This window comes from Alosa sapidissima, chromosome 7 (assembly GCF_018492685.1).
Source record: "Alosa sapidissima isolate fAloSap1 chromosome 7, fAloSap1.pri, whole genome shotgun sequence".
Lineage (NCBI taxonomy): Eukaryota > Metazoa > Chordata > Actinopteri > Clupeiformes > Clupeidae > Alosa > Alosa sapidissima.
This window is the reverse complement of record NC_055963.1, coordinates 5728040-5752004: the sequence shown is the minus strand read 5'-3', so window position 1 is coordinate 5752004 and position 23965 is coordinate 5728040. Positions and strand designations below refer to the sequence as shown.

Sequence of the window (23965 nt, the reverse complement as noted above, 5' to 3'; positions counted from 1 at the left end):
GGGTGGGATCCGGAAAGGACCACGGGGCGGGAATCGAACCCGGGTCGCTGGCATACGGTGCAGGTGCCCCAGCCAGTCGCGCCACGGCTGGGGCCTGAAATGCATATCTTACTGAAAATTGTCACTGTCATTCTTAAATGTATCGATACTAATAAAAATAGGTATTGTGACGTTTTTAATTTCAGGGTATTGCGATACTTTTGTAGTATCGGTACACACTAGCCTGGACTCAGTTTTGTACACTGACTATGGTCTCACCCATGGTTGGTCATTTTTGACCGTGTACACCATAGGTGTACGAAAGAAAATAAACGTTGAAAATTATCAAAATACATTTTGTGTGTTCAGATGCCCTGTGTGAACAAAGTCATGGAGCCTCATGATAGTCGGATTAAATTAAGAGTTTTTTGGGGAGAAAATAACAGAACACAACAGGAGGGTTAATGTGCCATTCCAGAAATCTCAGTCCACTGACTTCCGTCTGCCCCTCATCTCTGTGCAGGTCAGCGTGGATAAGTTGTACATGCTGGTGGTGAATCATGTCTTTGAGAAGAGGCTGAAACCGATGATCATAGAAAGGGCCAAGAGAGGGCATTGCCATACCCAGAATGATGAAACCGATGTAGTGGTGAAAGCCATCTTTGATTATACTCTCTGCATCCAAAATCTGGAGCTGGCAGCTGCCACCGTCCATAAAATTGCCCAAGAGCTCCCAGCAGGTTGGAGCACATTTTCTAGTAAAATTATTGTATGAAAAAATATCACCACTCAATTATTTATCCCATCAAGATTTGGAATGTTTTTAAACGGTATGTTTTTGTTATTTACATCAGGAACGGAGAAGACGGCATTTTTAAAATTCTGCTTGGAACTTGGGCACAAATTGCTGAAATCACCGAGTCTTGAGGTTGGATAGTCTTCATACCCACAATCTAAACAGTTATTTGTACTTTGTACACAATTTATGGTGTTTCTTGGGTATATGTAAAATTCTGCTTTATTATTCATTTATTTATTTATTTATTTATTTATTTTTTTCCTTCTGACTTAAACACTGCTGTTCCATCCATCAGGAGGAGGTGCGTGTGCGAGGAGAGACCATCATCTCAAAGATGCAGCATCAGTATCAGCGCTCGGCCATCGAGAACATGGTGATGTCCAGCCAGCTGAGCTCTCCTGAGCTACTGAAGCTCACCGGGCAGCCCGGCCGCCTCATCGTGGCCCTGTTTGAGCACAGCAGTGTGGAAGAGTGCATGAGGAACCCAGCTGGACAGAGCTGTCCTGGTGAGCAGCAGGCCCACGGGCTTCTAGCCACTGGAACGGAGACTTGCAAATTTACAGAGGTTTTGGATTATTAACAAATGCCAACTGCCTATACACATTGAGAAAAACGGAGACCAGCTGCCATTCAGTTCTAATCAGAGTTTTGGGTAGAGCAATTGATGAAGTGAAACCTGTGGTGCGACGGCAATGTGAAAAAATAGCGTAGGCTTTGGAATATGCTGTTATGTTACCAGGGTGAAGGTGACCATCACTAAACTCTATATTTTATTTTTTGAGACAGAAGTGTTGAATTGAAGGTTTTTTTTATGATTATTGCAAGAACAATGTCCTTAAATGTGATCTATCTTCGTTTGCATCTTCTCAGATATTCATGCCATTGTTAAAGAGATTGCCACCATCAGTGGAATTGATCTTCTGAAGGTCCGGAATTTTCTGCTGGAAAAATGGCTCTGTAAAATTGAATCCTCTACACAAAAGGTAAAGTTTGCATGTGACTCAGAAAGTGTAATAGTTCTACAACACAATTCCCGTAATTATCAACCAGTGCTGTGCCCGTACAAACTATACCCGTTCCTAGTGGAAATATATTCAACATTCAAGAATCACTGAGTGTTTTTATGTGTTATTATTCCTCTTTCCAGTTTCTTTTCATCAAATATGGACGTGTGTCTTCATATACTTGGTACTAATCTTCCAGCCAGTCTAATGAAGACTTAACTTTTTCCAGGAGCACGACCACCAGTACTCTGTCACAGACATCCAGAGTGACCCAGACATGATGAGGTACTGTAATGGCAGTTATATGTACTGTAGACCACACGGAGATGATCAAAAGACGCTCTTATGTGTTAAGGGTTATGTCAAGCAGAGAAACTCTGTATTGGATGAGAGAATTGTGTGTGGCCGTGCTCTATGTTGGGTGCAATGTGCTCTTTTCATCTTGTGACACACTTGTCTGGGTCTCGGGTGAGAGATGGTGTGACAACTGAGGTAGCAACATGTATTTATTATTACATGTGGCTACCTCAAACTCAGACCTTTCAAACTTCTGTCTGCTACATTGATAACAAACTATCCACTAGCCCTGGAAATACACACAGGACAATTTATGTTTCTGTGTATGATAGACACTTGAAAAGGTGGTTGAAAGAAGCTATCAAAATGGTTTAAAATGGGATTAAACAGGGCGTTTTAATAGATATGTATATTTAACTACAGAGCCAGCACGGCCTCCTACACTGTAGCATTTTGAGGGAAAAGTGGCTTTTGGTTAAGTGTAATGAAAAACATTTTGAAGGAAGAGTGCTGTTTCTTTTGCTGTCCTAATAGCAGGATGACAGCCTGGATGCTTTTATACCTTTTTGCTGCAGCCTCTCAGCTGTCAATCTTCCGTGCAAAAGTACAAATTCAATTTTTCAGTGTCTCCACATATCCTTTAAATGTCTTAAAATGTCTTACATTTATTTTTCTCTCTATCCCATAACAACAACCATTTCCACAATTACTTGTGAATATTTCTGCTCTGGTAAAGCCTTCAGGCCTAACTCAGTCATCGGACTTGATTCAGCAGCATTTCTTTGATAATTAGGCTACGTTGAAGGAAGAAGTATTGTGGGTTTAGAGGTAGTAATTACAATTTTATACTTTATTGTACTTGAAAAAATGTCACAGATACAGAGATGTTCTGGTGTACAGCATTACATCTAATTACAACTTCTCTAATGTAATGAACAGCATAAGCACTAATTGAATCACGTCTACGCTGTTCTCATCACATCATTTCGCCCTTCGATCCCATCCTTGTGCTTCTGCGGTCTCTTAGAGTGGTCTATCTGCTGCGCATGTACCCCATGGACATGGGTGCTCGATTGCTGTGCCCCGTCCTGACCGCTGAGTCCTGGGTATGTCTACACGCACTCACCGCTTCAAATAAGTGGTAACGATCTCTGATACAGTACGTAGTCACATGACACGTTTGTGTGTGACGAGTGTGTTGCTCTACCGTTGCAGCCTCTAGGGGGCGCGGGGTCACGCCTGACCTTCGAGCATCGGAGTCGCGCCCTGTATTGCCTCAGTCACATCGCTGATGGGGCCACACTCGAAAGCCTCCTGCAGATCCCCAAAAACAAAGTCAAGTAAGTCGTACGTCTGTCAACACAAAATAAGTAATACTTATGTTACAGCTCTGTGGTCTCATCCATGGGCATTATGGGATAGCCGTGGCCTACTGGTTAGGGCTTCGGGCTTGTGACCGAAGGTTTGCCGGTTCGATCCCCGACCCAGTAGGAAAAATGTGGGCGGGGGAAGTGGTTGAGTACTGCTCTCCCATGCCCACATCCACGGCTGAAGTGCCTTTTAGCAAGGCACCTAACCCCTCACTGCTCCCCGAGCACCGCTGTAGCAGGCAGCTCATTGCTCCGGGTTAGTGTGTGCTTCACCTCACTGTGTGTACACGGTGTGCTGTGTGTGTTTCACTAATTCACAGATTGGGATAAATGCAGAGACCAAATTTCCCTCACGGTATTAACCCATTCGCGCTGGATGCTGCATGACGCAACATTCTATCTCCCGCCTGATGCTGCATAGCGCAACATTGACTCTCCCGCTGGATGATGCATGCTTTTTATTTCATGTTTCTAGGTGCTACAGAGGCTTAGATATTAAATTTTGGTAGACGTTGTCAATTTTTAGTATGTTTTCAGAAAACCCTCAGGAAATAAGGTTATTTAGTCTAGAATGCCATAGGATTCTATAGGCGTTTTTAGCAGGCATTTTAGGAGTAAATGGGTTAAAAGAGTGTGTGTGTATGTATATATGTATATATATGTCTTAAGTGTATACTATATATATACTTGTACTTATACTAACCCTAGCTTTTTCCTTGGATGTACGGTCATATGTTCTTCTGGCTGAAGTTTCCCTTGAAGACACTGTGCAGTGTTGTTCTTAATGCAGTGGTGTTATTTGGTTGCTCGGCAGGCAGTACACCCAGTGCTATGTTTACCTCTCTCAACTGGAGAAGCTGAATATCCCCTACACCCTGGAGCTGTTCCTCAAAAAACCCAAGGAGGGCATGATCAAAGGCTTGTGGAAGAATCACAGTCATGAGCCTAAGGTCTTTTTTTTTTTTTTTCTCTCTCTCTCTCTCTTCCAGAAGTAGTGGTGTTGCATTAAGCCCAGGGTATCTCTGAGTGGGTCTCAAACTTTGAGTCATGACCTCCAAATGGCTTTTTTCTAGGTCATGGTGGCCCTTGAGAAAGCCAGTTTGGTCTGATTCTGTAGGCAGTCTTTCTATGCATCTGAACATTGTACAGTCAATTACTAATTGTCACAACATGACACATTGAATCTAATTAGGTACTTGGTTGAGTAATGCTTTACTATCCTGCCAAATCGAATAGTTGCTTTTGGAAGAACCGTCTGCATTGAGCTTGTTATTGAGCTTGAATCAATACCTGCTCCAAAAACCTGAAAGTGTTGACAGTGTAGCAATGAATAATGAGGAGTTACATTTATATTCACATTTGTATGGCACCTGTCACAAACCCAAGGTCATTTTGCAAAGAAGACTGTAGATGAGAAAGTGTTTAAAAAAAAAAAAAACCCTATTCACATCAGATTGGAAAGCAGAGAAGGTGTAAGCAATGTCATTTTTACACAAAGAAGACAAAGTGCACATGTGATGTAATGATTAGTGTGTCAGTTATTCAGTATATAATTAAAGCAGCTGCATACTATCTGTTGTCCATATTTCTGGGTGGAAATGTGTATGCTAAGTGACACTGGTCCTCTATATCTAGGCTGTCCGTCTGGTGGCTGATCTTTCTCTCGAGTACCAAATGTATGACCCTCAGCTGTGGAACGGCATCCTGCAGAAACTGGTGATGTTTAACATGGTGAGTTACGATCTAATGCTCCCTCTAACAACTGGCCCGACAGATGTGTGAATGTGTGTGATTGTGAAGTTTTTGTTCACAGAACAGTCTAAATATATGCAATATGTTTAGAATTTTGAGAACTGTTTTCTCACCCAATAGACCAGCTACTTACAGAAACTATTGGAGACTATTGGAACTATCCCTTGTCTTTGGGAGGTAAGACGTCTCATCTCCTGTTGACATTTATCAAGCATTCGACCACTCTCACACTCATAGCCATAAGTGAAAACTGCTCTGACACCTGCTGTGTGTGCAGGTTCCCAGTCTGCTGAGGACATGGAGGAATGTTATTCTCACCCCTTTCATGAACGGTACTTGATGGCTTTCAGTGCATGTCAAAGCTCCCAATGGGTCATGTAGCTATTTGAAGTACAGGAATAATCAGGCATACTGCAACTACATGTACAGTACTTTTACCACCGCTTGTAGTGTGAAGTGTTTCCTGCTCACTCTCTTCTAGCCTCAGTGCCCTTGAACCCCGAGCAGCAGGCCACCTTCTACAAGACATTCCTGCTCATCCTCAAGTGAGTGTGGACTGGCCAGAGCTAGTATGGTTGTCGAGGTGTTGTGGCACCACGGGCACCACATTCAGTCTTGTTCAGACACACAAATTGTATAAATGGAAATGATTCATTTTATACTGTATGAATGTGTTTTTGATTTAGGCTACAGTATTCTAGTTCAGTGTCTCTCATTTCATGCAGCCAGATTTCTTGTAAAATAACTACACTAGTTCAACTTTGTCTTCAACTTTCTTTTCTGTACGTTTCCTCAAAGGTGCCCGTTTCTGTTGAACCTTGATCTGATTGGTGTTGCCAAGCGCTTTGCTCAGTGCAGTATGCCAGCCTACTCATTGGGCACTCTCCTGCTCATCCCATGTGCCAAGAAGAGAGAGCAGCAGATTCAGGTGCGCAGCACAGTGCCAAACAACCACACTACACAGAAATCACACTGCGATACTTTGTGCACATCATGATGGATGCGAAGGGACAAAACATGTTGACAGGTTAAAATAAAAATAAAAAATACAAATATTTAGATACAAACTTTAGATACAAAGTTGATTGACACTTGTCAACGATTGTAAATGGCAAATGAATAAAGTACTTTTACTGTTGTGCACTAATCAGGCAAACAGGTGCGAGAACTTTTCTTTGCCATATTGTTGGGGTGGCTGTAAAGGGTGGTCTTCTGTTGTTTTCTATTGCAGGGTTTCATGGTGTCTTGTGATCCAGTTCTGATCTTGGATCAGGTGAAGACACACATGTGCACTGGAGAGTTGGCTGGAGTCCCCTCCCTGGTGAGTATAAAGCCATTTCCTACTCCTAACAAGGATGTTTTTGTGTAGGTATAAGGACCGGATTTCAGATCAGTTAAAATTAAATTTTAACATTTGTTTATATTTTTCCTGTGTGCAGGTTATGGGTACCGTGTTCACACACTTGTGCCAAAAACAGCAGTATGACAAATTGATCAAGACTGAGCATTTTAATGACTTCAAGCAACACTTAATCACAAAATGCCCTCCTAACCAGGTCAAGGACTTGGTTGACTACCTTGTCAGCTGTAAGAGGTGAGTGTTTAAGCTCTGACCACTGTGTTTTTTAATACATGTAATATTTTATAACATCTCTGACCACTGTGTTTTTGTAATACATGTAATATTTTAGATAAACACTCCGACTAAACCTATATGACAGTTACGAGAGATTAATAATTGCACTGTGTAGAGGATTACCCTCATTCATGTGATGGGCGCCACCTTGAGGATACATGAAGTTGTGACTGGTAATCAGGCTTTGGCCCTAGCATAGCAACGGTCATAGTGAATAAAAAGTAAAGCTAGACTGTTGTTTTTTTATGTAGGAAACAGGATGCCATCAGCCTAGCTAAGGTTTATCTGAAGTCCATGGAGCACAAAGTTGGGAAACAAGTGTCACAACCTGATCCTGTCAAGGTAAGCTGTTTATAGTCCAGTGGACAGAAAGGTGAACCCGGAAATGTTGAGTACACCAAAGTTTTATGATGGAAATATATAGTATGGGTTCCCAGCATGCAGAAACTGCCGGATGCTAATTTGCATATGTTGGGCAATTTGTGTAATTGAGCTAATTAGCATAAATTAGCATAATAGCCTATATTGATCATATTATAAGAGCTTCTTGGCCAAAATGGACAATGTTAGTATGTTTTTAGGGGTTACTGGAGATGCGGAGTCCATACCTGACATTTTCAAGATTCAAAATCACTATTTAAACTTGGTTTGGTCACATTTTACTCTCATTAAGCTGATTTTGCTGAGTTTTTTTGGTCCAATTTAGACAGATTTTTGGAGGATAGGGCTGTAAGATCAATATAGGCTATTATGCTAATTTATGCTAATTAGCTCAATTACACAAATTGCCCAACATATGCAAATTAGCATCCGGCAGTTTCTGCATGCTGAGAACCCATACTATATATTTCCATCATAAAACTTTCGTGTACTCAACATTTCCGGGTCCACAATGGGGCTCTATGGGCTGTCCACCGGACTATTATGTTGGTAGTTTGTTGTAAGATTTATAACACAAGCCACAACACAACTCCCACATTTTCAATTGAGTTCAATTATTTTTATTATTTACCAGTGTTGGGTAGCCACAATATCCACATTCAAGATGTAACGAGTCTCATATGACAAACAAGTGGTAGTTCATTATTGGCCATCTAATTCTCCAATCAATGAATCAATTTCACTTTCTCGGTACCTGGGATGTATTAAAGGAGTCATGCCATACACTTTTCAATTATTTTATAACTTCCCCTGACAAAGTAAAGTCTGAAAGGGCCTCTAGAAAGAGGGAAAAACGGTTTGCGGTTGTGCTTTTTATATTTGAATTTGCTTTTATAATTGGCTTGGCTCTGATTGGCCAATATCTTTAGGCATCTTCCAGTTGTGTCGCTAGACTGCTGATTGCTATGGCTCCATCTTATTGATTCAGATTGCTATGGGCGGTTCAATGTTACAAGGGGACAGAGCAAAATGGATGAGAGCAATTCTATTTTATTTATTTATTTATTTATTTATTTATTTATTTAAGGTTTATTTAGACATGGACAATGCACATTAATGAACATAAAAATGTAAATGCGCCAGAGTTAGCCAACATGACTATTTTGCATCTGTTGTCCATGTGCCGATGTTAACAGGCCAGATGTGCCTAAAAGAAACTCTACACACATCGTTGCAGACCTAAATAAAATGGCACTTTACACAAAAGACGTACTATTAAAAATAATATAAACAAATTAAAATAAGCTTAACCTACCATAATACAATGAAGGAAAGGAAAGAAAAGAAATGCTTTTCTAATTGGCCCATGCTCTGACTTTTTTTTTCTATGGCCATTACAGGCAGGGAAGGAAACAGTGAACTTTGAAAAGCTCAGTACTTCCCCTAGTCACCCCTAGTCACATTGACCTCTTATCTCAATAAGGAAGCTCAGTACTTCCCCTAGTCACCCCTAGTCACATTGACCTGTTATCTCAATAAGGAAGCTCAGTACTTCCCCTAGTCACATTGACCTCTTATCTCAATAAGGAAGCTCAGTACTTCCCCTAGTCACAACGACCTCTTATCTCAATAAGGAAGCTCAGTACTTCCCCTAGTCACATTGACCTCTTATCTCAATAAGGAAGCTCAGTACTTCCCCTAGTCACATTGACCTCTTATCTCAATAAGGGAAATGGTTCCCTGCAGCATGACTCCTTTAAAAACTCCTCTTCAGCTCGTTGTTCTGGTATATAGGCATGTAAACATACAGAATCCTCTGAAAGTCAATGCTCCCTCCCCCTTTAGGAGTACATGGAGAGGACTGTGGACTCACTGGGAGGACCGAAAGACATGTAAACATTATATTATATTTCTTCTCTATTATATTATCTTTGTCATTTGCACTTTTGTCATATTAAAGCTGTTTACCCAGTTATTTTGCAAAATTCCTTTCCAGTAGTGGAAATGAAAGTTTCCGGTTTAGTTAATGGCAACCGTTTCTAGAAAAGTCTTTGAAGGTAGCCAGAAGGAGCTTCCCGAACAGTACGGTAGTTGTTGTTGTAAACTAATATATTTTCATAACTGCCAGTTTATAAATAACAGGGTTCCCACGGGTCATGGAATTTCTGGAATATCATGGAATTTTGGAAAGTCTATTCCAGACATGGAAAGTCAGGGAATTTTATCATTTTGGGGGCAAAGTCATGGAATATCAGGGAATTTTGTTGTAGCAGCCAATTTACTTGCCAAAATACAATACTACAAATATTGTATATACTCCACACTGGAACTGGTGTATATCTGGTTATTAGCTTTACTGCTTGCATGAGTAGCCAAACTTTGTTTATTCAATGCCCATTTATTCATCTCCCGCTCTAAAAAAGTAAAAGATTCTTGAACGCTACACGGCTGCTCTGAAATCATTGGTCGGTATATTTATAGTAAGTCAGTTAGAGTGGGAACCCTCAAATAAGCACAGTAGAATAGTCAGGATATGTTAATACTGTAAGTAGGCATGGAAAGATGGTCTAAAATTCAACATCACAGTTGTTGAGGCATTGTGTGTTTTAGGCTTATAGCTGGCTTCTGATTTTACTTGCTGTAACTTCATTAAACCTTTACTTGCTGTAGCTTTAAACTTTCAAACCTGGGTGTTTAAGAAACCTGGGTATTTTGCACTGTACCACACCAGGTCTATACTGTTCACTTAAATGTTTATAGTACTTACAAAATAAAGACTAAGCTGTTAAACCTTAAAAGTTATTTAGCATAGTATTTCTAAGCGAGGATTTCTCACATAAAAACAAATGAAAGGAATGATACAAATGTAACCTGAAATATTTATTTAAATTCATAAATAGGTGTAAGTGTAAGCATCATACCTTCAGATGCAATTACATCATCACTTCATAAATAGGTGTAAGTGTAAGCAGAATACCTTCAGATGCAATTACATCACTTCTTTGGCTGTATCTTTTGCTGCAGATCGCTGTAGAATTATTTTTTATTTTTTTGATCTAGTCATATCTTCAAATGCAATAAATCCAGTAGTGCAGTAAATAGTCCATTTATTTCAGTCCTCTGGTCCTGCTGGAGTGTTTTTCTTCTTCTCTGCATGAGGTTGGTCACCATCTCATTGAGGGTCTTTTGAAAAGGGGGACTAGAGAAATAGTAGAGCACAGGATCCAGCATACTGTTGAGATAAGTCAAGCTAATGGTGATGTAAAAGGCCATCTCAAGAGACTCGATGCCCTCATAGTCAGCAGGCTGTGCATTTCTCAGCCAGATCAGGACCCGTGTGATGTTGCAGGGCAAAAAGCAAATGGTGAACATTACCATGACCAGAGTGAGACTCCGCATGATGCGCCTTATCCTCGTGTTTCGGTCCATACGTCTCCTGCGCAGCTGGCCATAGGTGTGAGTTGTGCAGAAAATGATGACGCTCAGCGAGATGAGAAATATCACAAAGAAAACCACGTTGTGGTACTTGTTCTCATTGCCGAAGCTTTCACACTTTGTCGTGACATTTGTGTGAGTGAGTTTGGACTCGGTGAGGATCGAGATGTTGAGTGCGATGGTGATGATCCAGAGAAGCACCGCCACGCACGCCGCCTTCGCCAGCGTCATGGAGTTGAGCGAGTGGTGAGGGTGCACCACCCGCACGTAGCGGTCCACAGCGACGACCGTGAGGAAGATGATGCTGCTGCCGCGGTTCATGGCCAGCATGAAGAGCGAGACGCGGCAGAGAGGATCCCCAAACTTCCAGTCTATGCCAGAGAGGTAGTAGCTGGCGCGCATGGGTAGGGCCATGTTGAGCAGGAAGTCGGCCAGGGCCAGGTTGAAGAGGAATACCGTGCTGCTCCGCCAGGGCCTGATGTGGTAGAAGATCCAGAGGGCCAAGCCATTGCCCACGACGCCAAACACAAACTCCAAAATGAGAAACGGAGGTAGAACTTGCACTAGAACCTGTTCTCTATTAACATATGCACACATTCTTTTCACATATAAAAGTGCCTAGAACACTACAGCAATCTGGTAAAAATGATGCTAAACTCATTTCAAGTGGTTCCATTTTTAAAAGGCATGTTGTAATATCCGTAGCTTGTGGAGATATGTTGTCATATTCCTCTTCATCAAGAAAGGTGCAGGGAAATGGTCTAGCAGCAACAGCTCAGTGGAATTCTCTGACGAGTCATGCTCAATTTGAGTTTGTGCACAAAACAAATAACAGACTCATGAACTGTACACAAGCAACTGTCATTTGGTGCCCCCAGGCTGTTTTTAAACTTTTGTCCCCGTTAGGTTTCCCCTATTATTTTTTTATTTATTTACTTTTCATTGCAGATATTTGAGTAAAATGACAAGATAAGAGACATTTATATTGGGGGAACTATTTTTAAATCAAATCCATTTTATAAATAGCATTTATTCAACCATGAGACAACCATTTTAAAATATGGTTGTATTTGTATCTATTATGTAATATTGATCATGACACTGTGTATACCTACATTCAAAAGCCTTCAAAACCTTTCAAAAGTGGCCCCTCCTTGTCTTCCTATAGCCTTATACTGTTCTTCCCTTCTCAGGCTGACAGCTCTGTTTACAGTTCTTGATGTTGCAGGCCATTATCCCTGGACCACGTGTCTGCACCTCCACCACCATTTACTGTAAATCCATCCTAGAACTTGTCTAACAAGGATTCTTGTACCCAGGTACAACATTATCCTCATCAAAATACTGTATTTCTTAGGGATGCACGATATCATTAGCCCTCGGCACTATAATCAGCACAACCTTTTACGGTCTCAGAGGAAGCATCATACAAATATCTGTTCAAATAGGATGAGGCCTATTTTATTTTAAAATGTCATGTCAAATTGCACATTTTACATCCACACCATGTTGCAATGATTTCCCTATTGTTCCCTATTTCTTAAAGGCACCCTTAACAGTTTTTTTACCTTAACATATGACGTTTCCAACCTCATAACCTGGACGAATGGCACTTCTGCCATTGTCTGAGCAGCCCTTTGTAGCCGATTACCGAAATAGCCAGTTTCTAGTTTCTTTGTAGCCGATTACCGGAATAGCCAGTTTCTAGTTTCTTTGTAGCCGATTACCGAAATAGCCAGTTTCTAGTTTCGGGTAGAAAACTGCCCCCCGTTCCCGTCCCCTCCCCCTCATGATGTATAGCAGAATGAGATTGAAAGTATCCACTAATATAAAAGGACTACACATGGGAGTTTCAGCAGAATGCCATGTCCATGCAAATGAGGTTGTACAAGATGATGATGACAAGAGTCTGGTATTTTTGGGAGGTTTGCAGTCAGGACCTGGGGACATGTTATATTTATACAGTGTTCATCAAATTTATGGAATTGTTGAGACATATTTTAACCACAAATTATTTTTCAGATATGAACACACAACATGTAAATACCCAACTACACAACACAAAATGTTCAAAATGGCTCAACAGGTACGAGTCACAGTTAGATGAACACTCATTTAGCCTCAGATTGTTCCTTACTGCATAAATTCTCCTTATAACAGAGATATGGTGGTTATATCTACAGTAGTACATAGTTTGCATTCTATAAACAGGGTTTGCATAGGCTATGAGATGTGAAATACATGCAGATTACCATGCATAAATACTCAATTCAATTTTCTACAATAATGCTTGTTTTATTTCAAAACATTTGCACCAAAAGCATGTTTTTTTTTATTAATGCTTCTTTTGTCTTGTTTGTCACTCTTTACCATTTGACTGTGTCACTTGAATGTTGTTTACCCATCTGAAACAAGCACTTTTTAAAATGAGACCCACACACCATGTAATCTTGCAAAATAACTCCCAGACACCCACTGCTACTGAGTGACAAATGAAAATAGACTCTGTGGTTGCAGATGCTGATCTGTGCGCAAGACTAAATGCATCCTGCTGTTGTTGAAATGAAGGACCCTCTGAAGCCAGATAGAAAGTATGCATTGATTTGCCCCTGACAATGTTTGCTGAGGCTGGAAACACTGCCTCCTTTTAACACTGGATGTTTTTACCCGTTTTCTACAATAAAAACAATAATGACATCATTGAAGAAGCTTTCTTGAATCCAGGTATAATCAGGCAGTATATGATGGAGCTGGTTTTAACATACAAAGTAAATTTACTTTATAACGGTATAATTTGTGCATTGAACATATTGGTTAGGGTATTTTCATTGGACTGTTCCTATAGGTTTCCTTTGGGGTTTATTCTCTCTTATTGTGATCTGCCACATCGAGTAGGAAGGAATATTTCCAGAATCTGTTTTTGATTCGCCATTTTGTCAGACGTTTGGAACAGACAGAACAGACGACGACCAGGATGTCCAGTATACAGTCCAGCAACGGTGTGTTGTTACAGCACCCATGTGCAGTATACAGTCCAGCGTGTTGTTATAGCACCGATGTACATACAGTCCAACAACAGTGTGTTGTTGCAGCACCCATGTGCAGTATACAGTCCAACGACAGTGTGTTGTTATAGCACCGATGTGTACTATACAGTCCAGTGACAGTGTGTTATAGCACCGATGTGTACTATACAGTCCAGTGACCGTGTGTTATAGCACCGATGTGTAGTTCCCTTGTTGTTAGGAAAAGATTTTAAAGGCACATACAGGGTCCTCTTTATTATGCTCTGCTAGTGTCTGCTTGTTTGAATATGTAGGCTATGCTGCATCACTAATATTTCCCCGTACATTTTCCACATCATCAATACTGGTCCAATGTTTCACAACCCATAACTGTAAAACAGAACACAGTTCAAGTCTTTTTTTTTTTTTTTTTTTTTTTTTCATTTACGAAACAATAAAATGTGTCTTTCAGGCCTCTGTCTTTTAGTGTGGCTATTTGAACATCTTCTATAACGGTGACACAATATGTTTGGACCATAGAGTTGCATATGCTGATTTGCTCTTATGAGGAAAAAGAAGCAGTGGTCAGATCAGAGATGTTCACATCACATTTACGATTTTGTAATGGCACTCAAATAATGAAGTGTAAAACATTTCCAACTTTTAGATTTTCCTTGTTGATTGACAAACTCTAGGCTATAACCACACAGTAGAGTTCAACTCTTAAAGGTAAACAGTATTGGCAATTTCCTTACTGTTTTCTCGGTTTTTGCTTCTTTTTCGCTGGCTCTGTCATGACGAATGTCTGAGAAACTCCATCGCTACCTTTTTCTAGCCGGTGCCTGGCGTGTATGTGTATTTAAATGCAGTAAAGCAATTCGTTACACTCTTATTCTTCCTGACACTGAGGCCGTCGGCCCGCCGGCCCACAGTTGCAAGGGTGGTTTTTCCGCTCACAGGCGCTAGGGGGAAGAGAGACGGCCACCATTCAACCCGAAAAAAGTCTCTGAAGACTCTGAAGCTGTTAAATGAAGGTAAATTAAGCTAAAAAACGATCATATTATGCTAAATAACCTGCATAGTGTGCCTTTAACCCATTTACTCCTAAAATTCCTGCTAAAAACGCCTATAGAATCCTATGGCATTCTAGACTAAATAACCTTATTTCCTGAGGGTTTTCTGAAAACATTAAAAATGCTCAACGTCTACCAAAATGTAATATCTAAGCCTCTGTAGCACCTAGAAACATGAAATAAAAAGCATGCTGCGCTACGCAGCATCCAGCGGGAGAGTCAATGTTGCGCTATGCAGCATGAGGCGGGAGATAGAATGTTGCGTCATGCAGCATCCAGCGTGAATGGGTTAATGCTTGGAAATGTTTCTGCTCCATGTGAGTCTCACTTAATGACCTTTTGTTAATTTCAAGGTTATGACATTTGACTCCTCTAATTTCCTTTTAAGAATCAATTATGCTTAGCAAAGAATAAAAGGGCAGTAACTAATAAATAGTAAAGTGCATAAAATGGAGATCATTTGTTCTGAAAGCTTACAGCTTGACTCAAGGGAAACACTTTCTTCAAAACTTTAATTCAGGCTTCTAGAAAAGACATTTGATAGTTAAATAAATAATTGCCATCACACTCTCCAAAAGTTGTATTTTTCATCTATTTGCAAAAGAGATCATATTAGTTTGAGGGAGACTTACCCAACACACTTCCGTTACTGCTGAATTTGTTTGGCTATTTTAGAGCTCAGACAGTGGTAAATTCAAAATTAATTATGCATGAATTTGATGCATAAATTAGTTAGAGAGTGGGAGGGGTGGGGCCGTGTAGATCATAGAATTCCATCAAAGGAGGGTGTCAGAAATCCATGACTTGTGCCGAAGATGAGAAAATAAATGTTTATTTCCAGGTCAGTGGGGATGTTAATTAGAATAGCATTTTTACTGTGGAGAAGGAAAGGCGAGTAAAATTGCTATTATGTTCGAGAGTGGGATGCCTCTGAAAGCAAGTTCCTGCCAGCTGAGGACATTTTCAATGACAGGCTGCCGATATAACAGCGTGGTCTATTCCAACTATCAAACCACCTGCATCTCTGTTCCCTTATTCAGCATTTAACAAAAAAGCTCTCTAAATTGAATGTGTGAATTCATTTTTAATCACTTCTCTTGTAAGCTAAGCGCAGCATGGTTCTTTGCCCTTTCCCTATGAAAATGCTGAGGATATTCTAGCACTTTCTATGTGCCCTTAAAGCATTAGAAATGCATTCATAAATGTTTATTAAGTGTTCATATTGCAGCATAATACTTCCATAACTCTATTGAACTATACTTCATAAATAGTCAATGCTCCACTCATAAAATGTTAAGCTGTAGTGTAAGGGCATCAAGAGCTGTGTTTAGACATCGCACAAAGATTTGTCTTCCTTCACGGTTTTAGGTGCATCCATGACCTCCTTAATCCCCTCTAAATGTTTCCATAACTGAACAAGCATTATCATGTCACAATTTTTTTTTTAAATAATAATTTCAGAAATTGTTGTTTAAAATATGTTTTTTATTATTTTTTGACACATGCAAGAAAATAGGGCAATAACACTGTGTTGTTCTCGCTGGGAAGGAATCGCCATTGCAGTGGCAACATTTGGAACACGAGAATATCTTGTGACAGCAAGTGTGGTTAATAACTACTGTAGGTCCCACCAGGGCTTCCAGTCTCAATACATTAATCACTGCAGGGGCCCAGTCTGTGTTTGCTGTGGTGTGCAGCCACTGTAGCCAAACAGTGGGACCTCAAATGGATTGCAATGCTTGGCCGGACAAAATGGGATCATCTTTTTTGAAGGTGTTCAGGAAAAAGCTGATTTGATCTTCTTCTCTAGGTCTGCAACTTAGATGCGGCTCCTTCCCCTCCTCTCTGCCTGACCCTCGCTGCATGGGCTCGTGAGAGGACAAGGTCTAATGTCAGAATTAGAACCGGCTCAGCTAGCTCTCTGGGCTTCGAGTTGTCATCCAGAGGAGGTACTGTAGTTGTGCACTCTCGCTTCTCATCATCAGGGAGACTCTGAGATCAAGCAGCTGCCTCTATAGCGTTTGCTTAAATAATAACACTAATAGAGTTTAATCTAAGTATCAGCGCTGGATTCAGAGACCCCATCTGGTTCTTGTGTCCTGTTTGTATATGCTATTAAAGCTTTATTCGGCACCGTACTGCTCAACTGGCCCTCTTTGTGGAAACAGATGTGAATGTTTAAATGATGAGAGGCAGCATACTAAAAAAGAAATGGACATGTCTGCTTTCTATTCTCAATTGAGACATTTTTTTACTTGTTTACATGGAATTGATTACCTTTGCTGCAAAATAAACAGAGTAGGCTATTTTGACAAAGGCAGTATATTCATACTTTCATTGAGCTTGAAAATAAATATATTATACACTTACAAGGAGGAGGACTCTTGTTATCTATCACCACAATCATTAGTAACCTGGTTGGATGTGATGTCATATGACATATGTTGCCATGTTTGTTTTTGCATTGCAAAGTGCAGTTTTTATTCAAAGTTGTTTTTCTCAAAAAGAGAACATTGAGTCTGTCCATGTTTAAGGTCTTGACTGTATACCCTTAATGAGGCTCTCCTATTATCTTCCCACACGGGTGTTACAGTGTAAGTGTGCAGGCTGGAAGTATATTCTAGCAATGCTATATTTATCAGTATGTATTCAAGCATACTTTTCACACTGACGGAATTAGTAAAACAAGCAAGTTGTCTTACTGTGTCAATTATCCTGTTTTAATAGACTGTTTACAATGCCCTTTCACTGCCAGTGCTTTGACCTTTTCTATTGTATTCCTAAAACCCTCTTTAGCATTTTCCAGCTTTTAGGTCAGCATTGCAATCATCTCTAGCCTGAAATCCCACAATCAATCAAGCACAGACCAATTAAGTAGTTTCAGAGCCCACTCAAGGCTGACTGCACTGGGCTTTTCTGTTAGCCAAATGTCATATTAGGAGTGAAACCCATGAATACATAAATCTCCAAAGGACTAGAATCGTTTTATACTTTTATACTCCTCTTCTTGGCCTGCACTTCTTAAGTTTCAGCAGAACACACATACACTCTCGTAGACTTAATGACCCCCCCCCCCCCCCCCCCACACACACACACACACACACACACACACAACACTCACACACACAACACTCACACACACACACACAACACTCACCCTGTTATTGTCCTTTATCCTGTTGGATCCTTTGCCATCAAGATAAAAATGATGTTTGAATATGTAATATGAGAATGAGAATATGCCTGTTTTTGCTCATTGTCTCAAAAGTGTCTGGACGAGATAACTTGGGGATGAAGGTTCATTATGATGAATGGTTTATCCTGGGGCAGCACTATATGGAAATGACCTCAATAACAATATGGAGGACGGAGAGGAAATGACTTTTCTAACAGCACTGAGTGGGATGGCATCAGTTCACAGAACAAAATGAACGGTGAGAAACTGCAGGGTTTTTTTCTATATGAGATTTTGATTTAGAATACGATTTAGATTTAGATAACATTGCCAAACTTCAAGGTCTTAGAAAAACTCATTCATGCATTTATCTCCTGCAGGGTTGATTACTGCGATGGGCTTTTCACAGACTTTTCTAAAAAAAAAAAGCTTTAGGTGATTCAAAATGCAGCAGCTAGGTTTCTAACGAAAACTAAAGGATTAGTCATTGAATGACTTTTAAGTACTACTGCATGTTTATAATTCACTAATTGGAACGGCACCTATTTACCTATCAGACATGCTTTAGCAGTACACTCAAACTCAGTGAAGCAGCTTTTAGCTGCTATGCGGTTTAGTTTTGGAACTAACGATGACATCAAAAATGCCCCAACTGTTGCCAGTTTCAAATCTAGAATTCTGGCGATTTTTCACAGATCTGGTTCTCGAGATCACCGAGTACTGTTGGTACGAAAAATGATGAAAACAATCAGCTCTACCTAGCTCGAGTTGCTGTAGCCAACAGCTAGAGCTGCCAGGCAGCTACAGTGCTACACGCAGGTGGTATGTTCATAAGCCCCCCACGTTCATGTTCAAACAGAAATCTATGTTAAAAATGTTCTCCTTTTAAGACCAAACTGTTTTCAGATGCTTTCTCCTAATTGATCCAATGCTATCCCTGTAACCCGGTTCATCAGTGAACATTCAGGTGATTTTGTTTATTAACTGTTTAATGTGAGTGCCAAGCTGGCCTCTAAAAATTGCCCTTTGGGTTTATAATGTATAGTCAAATTAACACAAGACTTTTTTATTACTGATTTCCTAAAGAATTCTGTAGATCTGACACAGCAATCAATCACAAACCAACAAAGAATACATAAAAAAAAGGGATTTAGATAGACTTCAATTTACAATCTATCATTCTTTAGTGAAAGGTTTTGTCAACCAATAGCAGGAAAACCAACAAAAAAGACACTAGGGGGCAGTATTGTACTCAGTACAGCATCAGGAAAGGGCCTCTGATTGGGGAGCAAGGCACTGCATCCCATCAAACATTTATCAGTTAATGTCGATGCCTTTACATACAGACACACAGTCCAGCCATCCAACAATGATATTACGAATGCCTCATATGAATGAATGATTGAATGATTGTCATCATTACTTGTCTATTTGTACACAGATACTCAGACATGAGTCCTGAACTAGCCCAAAACCACTAGTATTTAACATCATTGCCTTAACTGTGTTTCCTTCCTTGCAGTCCATAGATAAATATTGCATGATGAAATGTCATCCATTACCAATCTATTAATATTTGATATACTCAAGACAAGAATATGGATAAGTGTCCATACCTGTGCTTACTATACCTGCATGGCTAGAATATGGAAAAGGATTCATAGCTTCAGTTTGATATCTTGTTATGAGGGTTTGCTGTGTGAGGTGGTGTATGGATTCTTGTTTCTTGACATACAGATCGGGATGTGTCTGCATGACAGGGTGCAGTGATGTTAAATTAAAAAAAAATCCTGGAAGCACAATAACTTTTATGCAAATCCGCATGGATTTAACTCAGAAAGAGGTGGGATTAATTATGTGAAATAGCTTTTGTTCTCAAGAGCATTTGACTATATGTAGCATAATCTACCTTCTGTGTGCCATAATTTTACATATTCTAATTTGTCAGACTGCAATTAAGTGGATGTCACAGTATTTATCACATTAGAGAACGGGTTGAAAGAGCACCAGGATTCAACACAATACAACTTTGAAAATATCACTAATATCACTCCCTAATATAGAGTAAAAGGTAACTTCTTTGTATCTAAAATGACAAAATATTGGTGCCAAGAACAATTGACCTATTTTGGCTAAAGGGGCCCTATGGGATTTCAAATAGTCTTTAAAGAATGCCCCACATCACGCCATGACCGAGATCATTTGGGTGCTTTGGTACAGCTTCCATGTCAGGCCATTGTGCTTGAGGACTCGGCACCTTTGCACTCCCACTAATTCAGCAATGGTTGTTTGGAAAAAGGAAAGAGGATTGAATGTTAAAGGGAACTATTTGGTTTAAGCCCAGTGCAACATGTTCAAAGAGTATTTCAGTCAACAGGGCCACAGTCACCGCACTGCCTTGTTTATTTATTTATTTATTTCCTCAATAATTTTGCGGTGAATTACAGGAAAATAGCTACAGCTGTAATCACAAGATAAGTAGGCAGCAACATGGCAGGTGTTTTGGGGGAGATAAGGAGGAACCATTGTAGAGGAAGATGCTGATTCCAGGAGGGAATGTTTTGGGGCCCGGCTTCTTGTTTGATTTGTTACCTCCAGCCCTCCTTGAGGCAAGGAAAAGATATGGTGCGTTTTTAAAATTAGTCTGTGCAAAGTATGTTTACACATCCTCCAGATGTATTCAGGAGGCATATTTTTAGAAAAGCAGCTAATGTAGTCATTGTCAGTCACATATTTCACTGTTTTTTTTTTACCACATTCCTTTTAATTCTCTATCCAGCAATCTGACCTGCAAAAACACATCACTTTACCCCACCACTGAAGCTGAAGACAGAATACGTATTCATCCATGCAGGTCTTTATTTTGTGTAGACAAGACCCTAATACTATCCAAATCTTAGGACCCCATTGCTTTGCACACACTACTTTTTTGGTGATTGAGAACAAGACATGGACAAAAGCTATCATTGCAATATGCAAAAACACCGAAGCACTGTGACATATAACAATCTGGTATTATAAAAAATGTTCGATTGAATTTTTTTTTTTTCCATTCGAATCAAAACCATGTTCTTTCTTGCTCTCCTTTCTGCCCGTGTTCATTATTCAAAGTGAAGAGCTTACAGTAGGTTTAATAGATCCCTTGGTTGCAGTCACCCATAGAAAGTGCCAACTTTTGTCTTTTCATCCTACTTGAAATGAAAGAAGTTATTCATACCGCTTGTGACATGCTTTGATATCCAAGTGAGAAAAACAGCTCATTTGACTTCAGTAACAGTCTCATTCCAGTTCAGACAGATTCACACTTTCCTAGTTAGCCCCAGCCAAATTAGCATGTTAATTTATGTATTGTATGATAAAAGAGCATTGTATGGCTCATCTTAAAGAATTGTCACATGATTCTTTATGGCAATAGGAGCAACCAATTATAACGTTCTTTTGCATGGGTAATTATTTTGGTTTGGGTATTAAGCACCAAAGTAAGGCTGTATGTGTTTTCACAGAGCTGGTTCATAGCTTTAATCTCATGCGTTTGTGTGAAGTGTGTCTTGAGGCGAGCAGCTTGTAGGTGCCTGGTAGAGGGATTCCCTGCTGCACTAACCCCAAAAAGTCATCTTCGCTGAGTCTTGTGCGGCTGATAAAGGGAGAAGTGGGTGCTGCAGTAGCACCTCCCTCTCCTCTCTTCTCATTCTTCCGTTCTCTCCTCTCCTCTCCTCTCCTCTCACTCTTCCGTTCTCTCCTTTCCTCTCCTCTCCTCTCCTCTCTTCTCCTCTCCTCTCCACTTCTCCTCTCCTGTCCTCTCCTCTCCTCTCCTCTCCTTTCCTCTCCTTTCCTCTCCTCTCCTCTCCTCTCACTTCCGTTCTCTCCTTTCCTGTCCTCTCCTCTCCTCTCCTCTCCTCTCCTCTCCTCTCCTCTCCTTTCCTCTCCTTTCCTTTCCTCTCCTCTCCTCTCCTCTCCTCTCCTCTCCTCTCCTCTCCTCTCCTCTCCTCTCCACTCCTCTCCTCTCCTCTCCTCTCACTCTTCTGTTCTCTCCTCTCCTCTCCTCTCCTCTCCTCTCCACTCCTCCTCTCCTCTCCTCTCCTCTCCTCTCCTCTCCTCTCCTCTCCTCTCCTCTCCTCTCACTCTTCTTTCCTCTCCTCTCCTCTCCTCTCCTCTCCTCTCCTCTCCTCTCCTCTCCTTTCCTCTCCTCTCCTCTCCTTTCCTCTCCTCTCCTCTCCTCTCCTCTCCTCTCCTCTCCTCTCCTCTCCACTTCTCCTCTCCTCTCCTCTCCTCTCCTCTCACTCTTCTTTCCTCTCCTCTCCTCTCCTCTCCTCTCACTCTTCTGTTCTCTCCTCACCCTCTGCGTCTCGCCTTCTCTCTGCCCCCTCACTCTAACTTGCGCTCCAATCCATTTCTTCTCTGGCTCTGTTAGGCAGACTTTCTCAGCTTCATCACTAGTATGTCTTTTGTAGTCTTTTGATTTGGCAGGAAGGCTATAAATTCATACACTGATGGATCTGTGCCATTTGAAAGAAAGGGGGAACGTGACTTAGGTCCTGCCATGTTGTCACGTTGACATGGGTATGCACCTCATGCTGATTTATCACATGCATTACACATACTGTACATACCTCTTACACACTTCTACCCTCTTCTGAGAAATGTCCTCTCCCATTACTATCCTCTTCTATTATGTTTGTGTGAGTGTACAGCAAAGCACAGCTAGTGCTCAAGGACAGCACTGGACATTTACAAGAGCTGCCTTTGCATTTCGGTTTAAAAGATTACAGTGATGATCAGAAGTGAATTGAACTATTTCTAAAGCTTGCTGTGGAGGTGTGGGACTCGTATCTGTGTTCACACATGCCTGTCATACACTACTGGCCTCATGCTTTAGCTACCTGCTGCTCTCAGGATCTATGATCCCTGTGGTTTTTGAAGGCTTTATTCAGAGCAGTAACACTTTAATCAGAAAGCCTGTCCGATTTCACAGTGCCTGTCCAGTTTAATGAGATTGGCTGAATGTCCTCGACACCTAGTTACTGGTGTTAAATGCCTCATACTGTCAGACATGGGTCACACCAATGACCCTGAGCTTAAACGCTCAAGACATATTACAATGAATAAAAAGCTCATTTCAACATATTTGTGCAGGGGTCTGGCCACAATATATGAGCAATTATGTTTAACCTCTCCAAGGGGAGAGAGCTAATGTGGATGTACAAAATCTCCACCTGTTGTATTAGTAATATAACATTCCTTTTTTTCCTTCCATTTTTTCTATGTGTCACTTTTGTCTTGTCATAGTTTGTACCACAGTTAGCAGGGAAAAAAATATTCAAAAGGTTTACCCCCAATAAAAGGTAAACTCATTAGAAGTCAGACAAAGGTTGAAAAGGTTGTGGCACTTAAACAAATGTAAGCAAAGTAGGTTAAACATAACACATGGGGTACAGTATAATCCAGAGTGAATATTTGACATGGATAATTTAGTGTTTATCTTGTCTTTGACCATGTTGTTGCAGAATACTGTAAATCAGCAAATACAGAAAGGTAGATAGGGCTTTGGAACGTCCTCTTAAGTTAAATTATATGTTTAGTGTCTGGTTATTGCTAGTTTAAGACAACTTGTTTGTACAGCTATAATTCATCTAGCAACATAGCTACTTTTAGTTGAACATGGCAGGGAATATTAACGTTGTTATTAAAGCAGCTCTGTTTCTCTTGACTCAAAAAGCACAAGCCATCACTGGTCTGGAGGTGTTTCAAGGCAGCCTAATGAGGTACAGGGATGAATCATTACTGCATAAGTAAATCTCTAAAGATTCCTAGTTCTGATGTTCTTCTGTGGTATACCCTGTACTCCCCTGCTGATTCTTACCTACCTATTCATTTGGCTGGCGCTGTTATCCAAAGCCACTTACAGTACATGTGTCAATTATGACAAGCCAGTTTCCTGAAAGCAACTCGGTGAAGTGGTGAACCCACAACTGGCTATTGCATACTAGCCCAGTTCCTTAGCCGCCATGCTACCTTAGCACTTAGCCTAGTGTGGATGAACATGCCTTTTTATGAATTCC

At 40.6% G+C, this 23965-nt stretch overlaps 2 protein-coding genes across 3 annotated transcripts in view; one reads left to right on the top strand and one right to left on the bottom strand.

Annotated features, from left to right (window-relative positions):
• kntc1 (kinetochore associated 1) overlaps positions 1 to 9193 on the top strand; it is a 29311-nt gene extending 20118 nt beyond the window's left edge. For both annotated transcript variants that reach the window (XM_042098340.1, XM_042098339.1), the window contains 17 exons: positions 503 to 719; positions 834 to 907; positions 1074 to 1284; positions 1649 to 1761; positions 2012 to 2067; positions 3107 to 3185; positions 3295 to 3419; positions 4264 to 4399; positions 5085 to 5180; positions 5322 to 5378; positions 5479 to 5533; positions 5683 to 5746; positions 6000 to 6129; positions 6433 to 6522; positions 6641 to 6795; positions 7089 to 7179; positions 9064 to 9193. In XM_042098340.1, the coding sequence (XP_041954274.1) occupies positions 503 to 719; positions 834 to 907; positions 1074 to 1284; positions 1649 to 1761; positions 2012 to 2067; positions 3107 to 3185; positions 3295 to 3419; positions 4264 to 4399; positions 5085 to 5180; positions 5322 to 5378; positions 5479 to 5533; positions 5683 to 5746; positions 6000 to 6129; positions 6433 to 6522; positions 6641 to 6795; positions 7089 to 7179; positions 9064 to 9114 (1800 nt within the window). In that variant the 3' untranslated portion in view covers positions 9115 to 9193. The remainder of the gene's footprint in view (positions 1 to 502; positions 720 to 833; positions 908 to 1073; positions 1285 to 1648; positions 1762 to 2011; positions 2068 to 3106; positions 3186 to 3294; positions 3420 to 4263; positions 4400 to 5084; positions 5181 to 5321; positions 5379 to 5478; positions 5534 to 5682; positions 5747 to 5999; positions 6130 to 6432; positions 6523 to 6640; positions 6796 to 7088; positions 7180 to 9063) is intronic.
• A 1085-nt stretch (positions 9194 to 10278) lies between these two features.
• Positions 10279 to 11250, bottom strand: LOC121713251 (hydroxycarboxylic acid receptor 3-like). Its single transcript, XM_042097759.1, has one exon. It carries the CDS (start codon positions 11248 to 11250, stop codon positions 10279 to 10281), a length of 972 nt encoding a protein of 323 aa, XP_041953693.1.
• Between the last annotated feature and the right edge of the window lie 12715 nt (positions 11251 to 23965).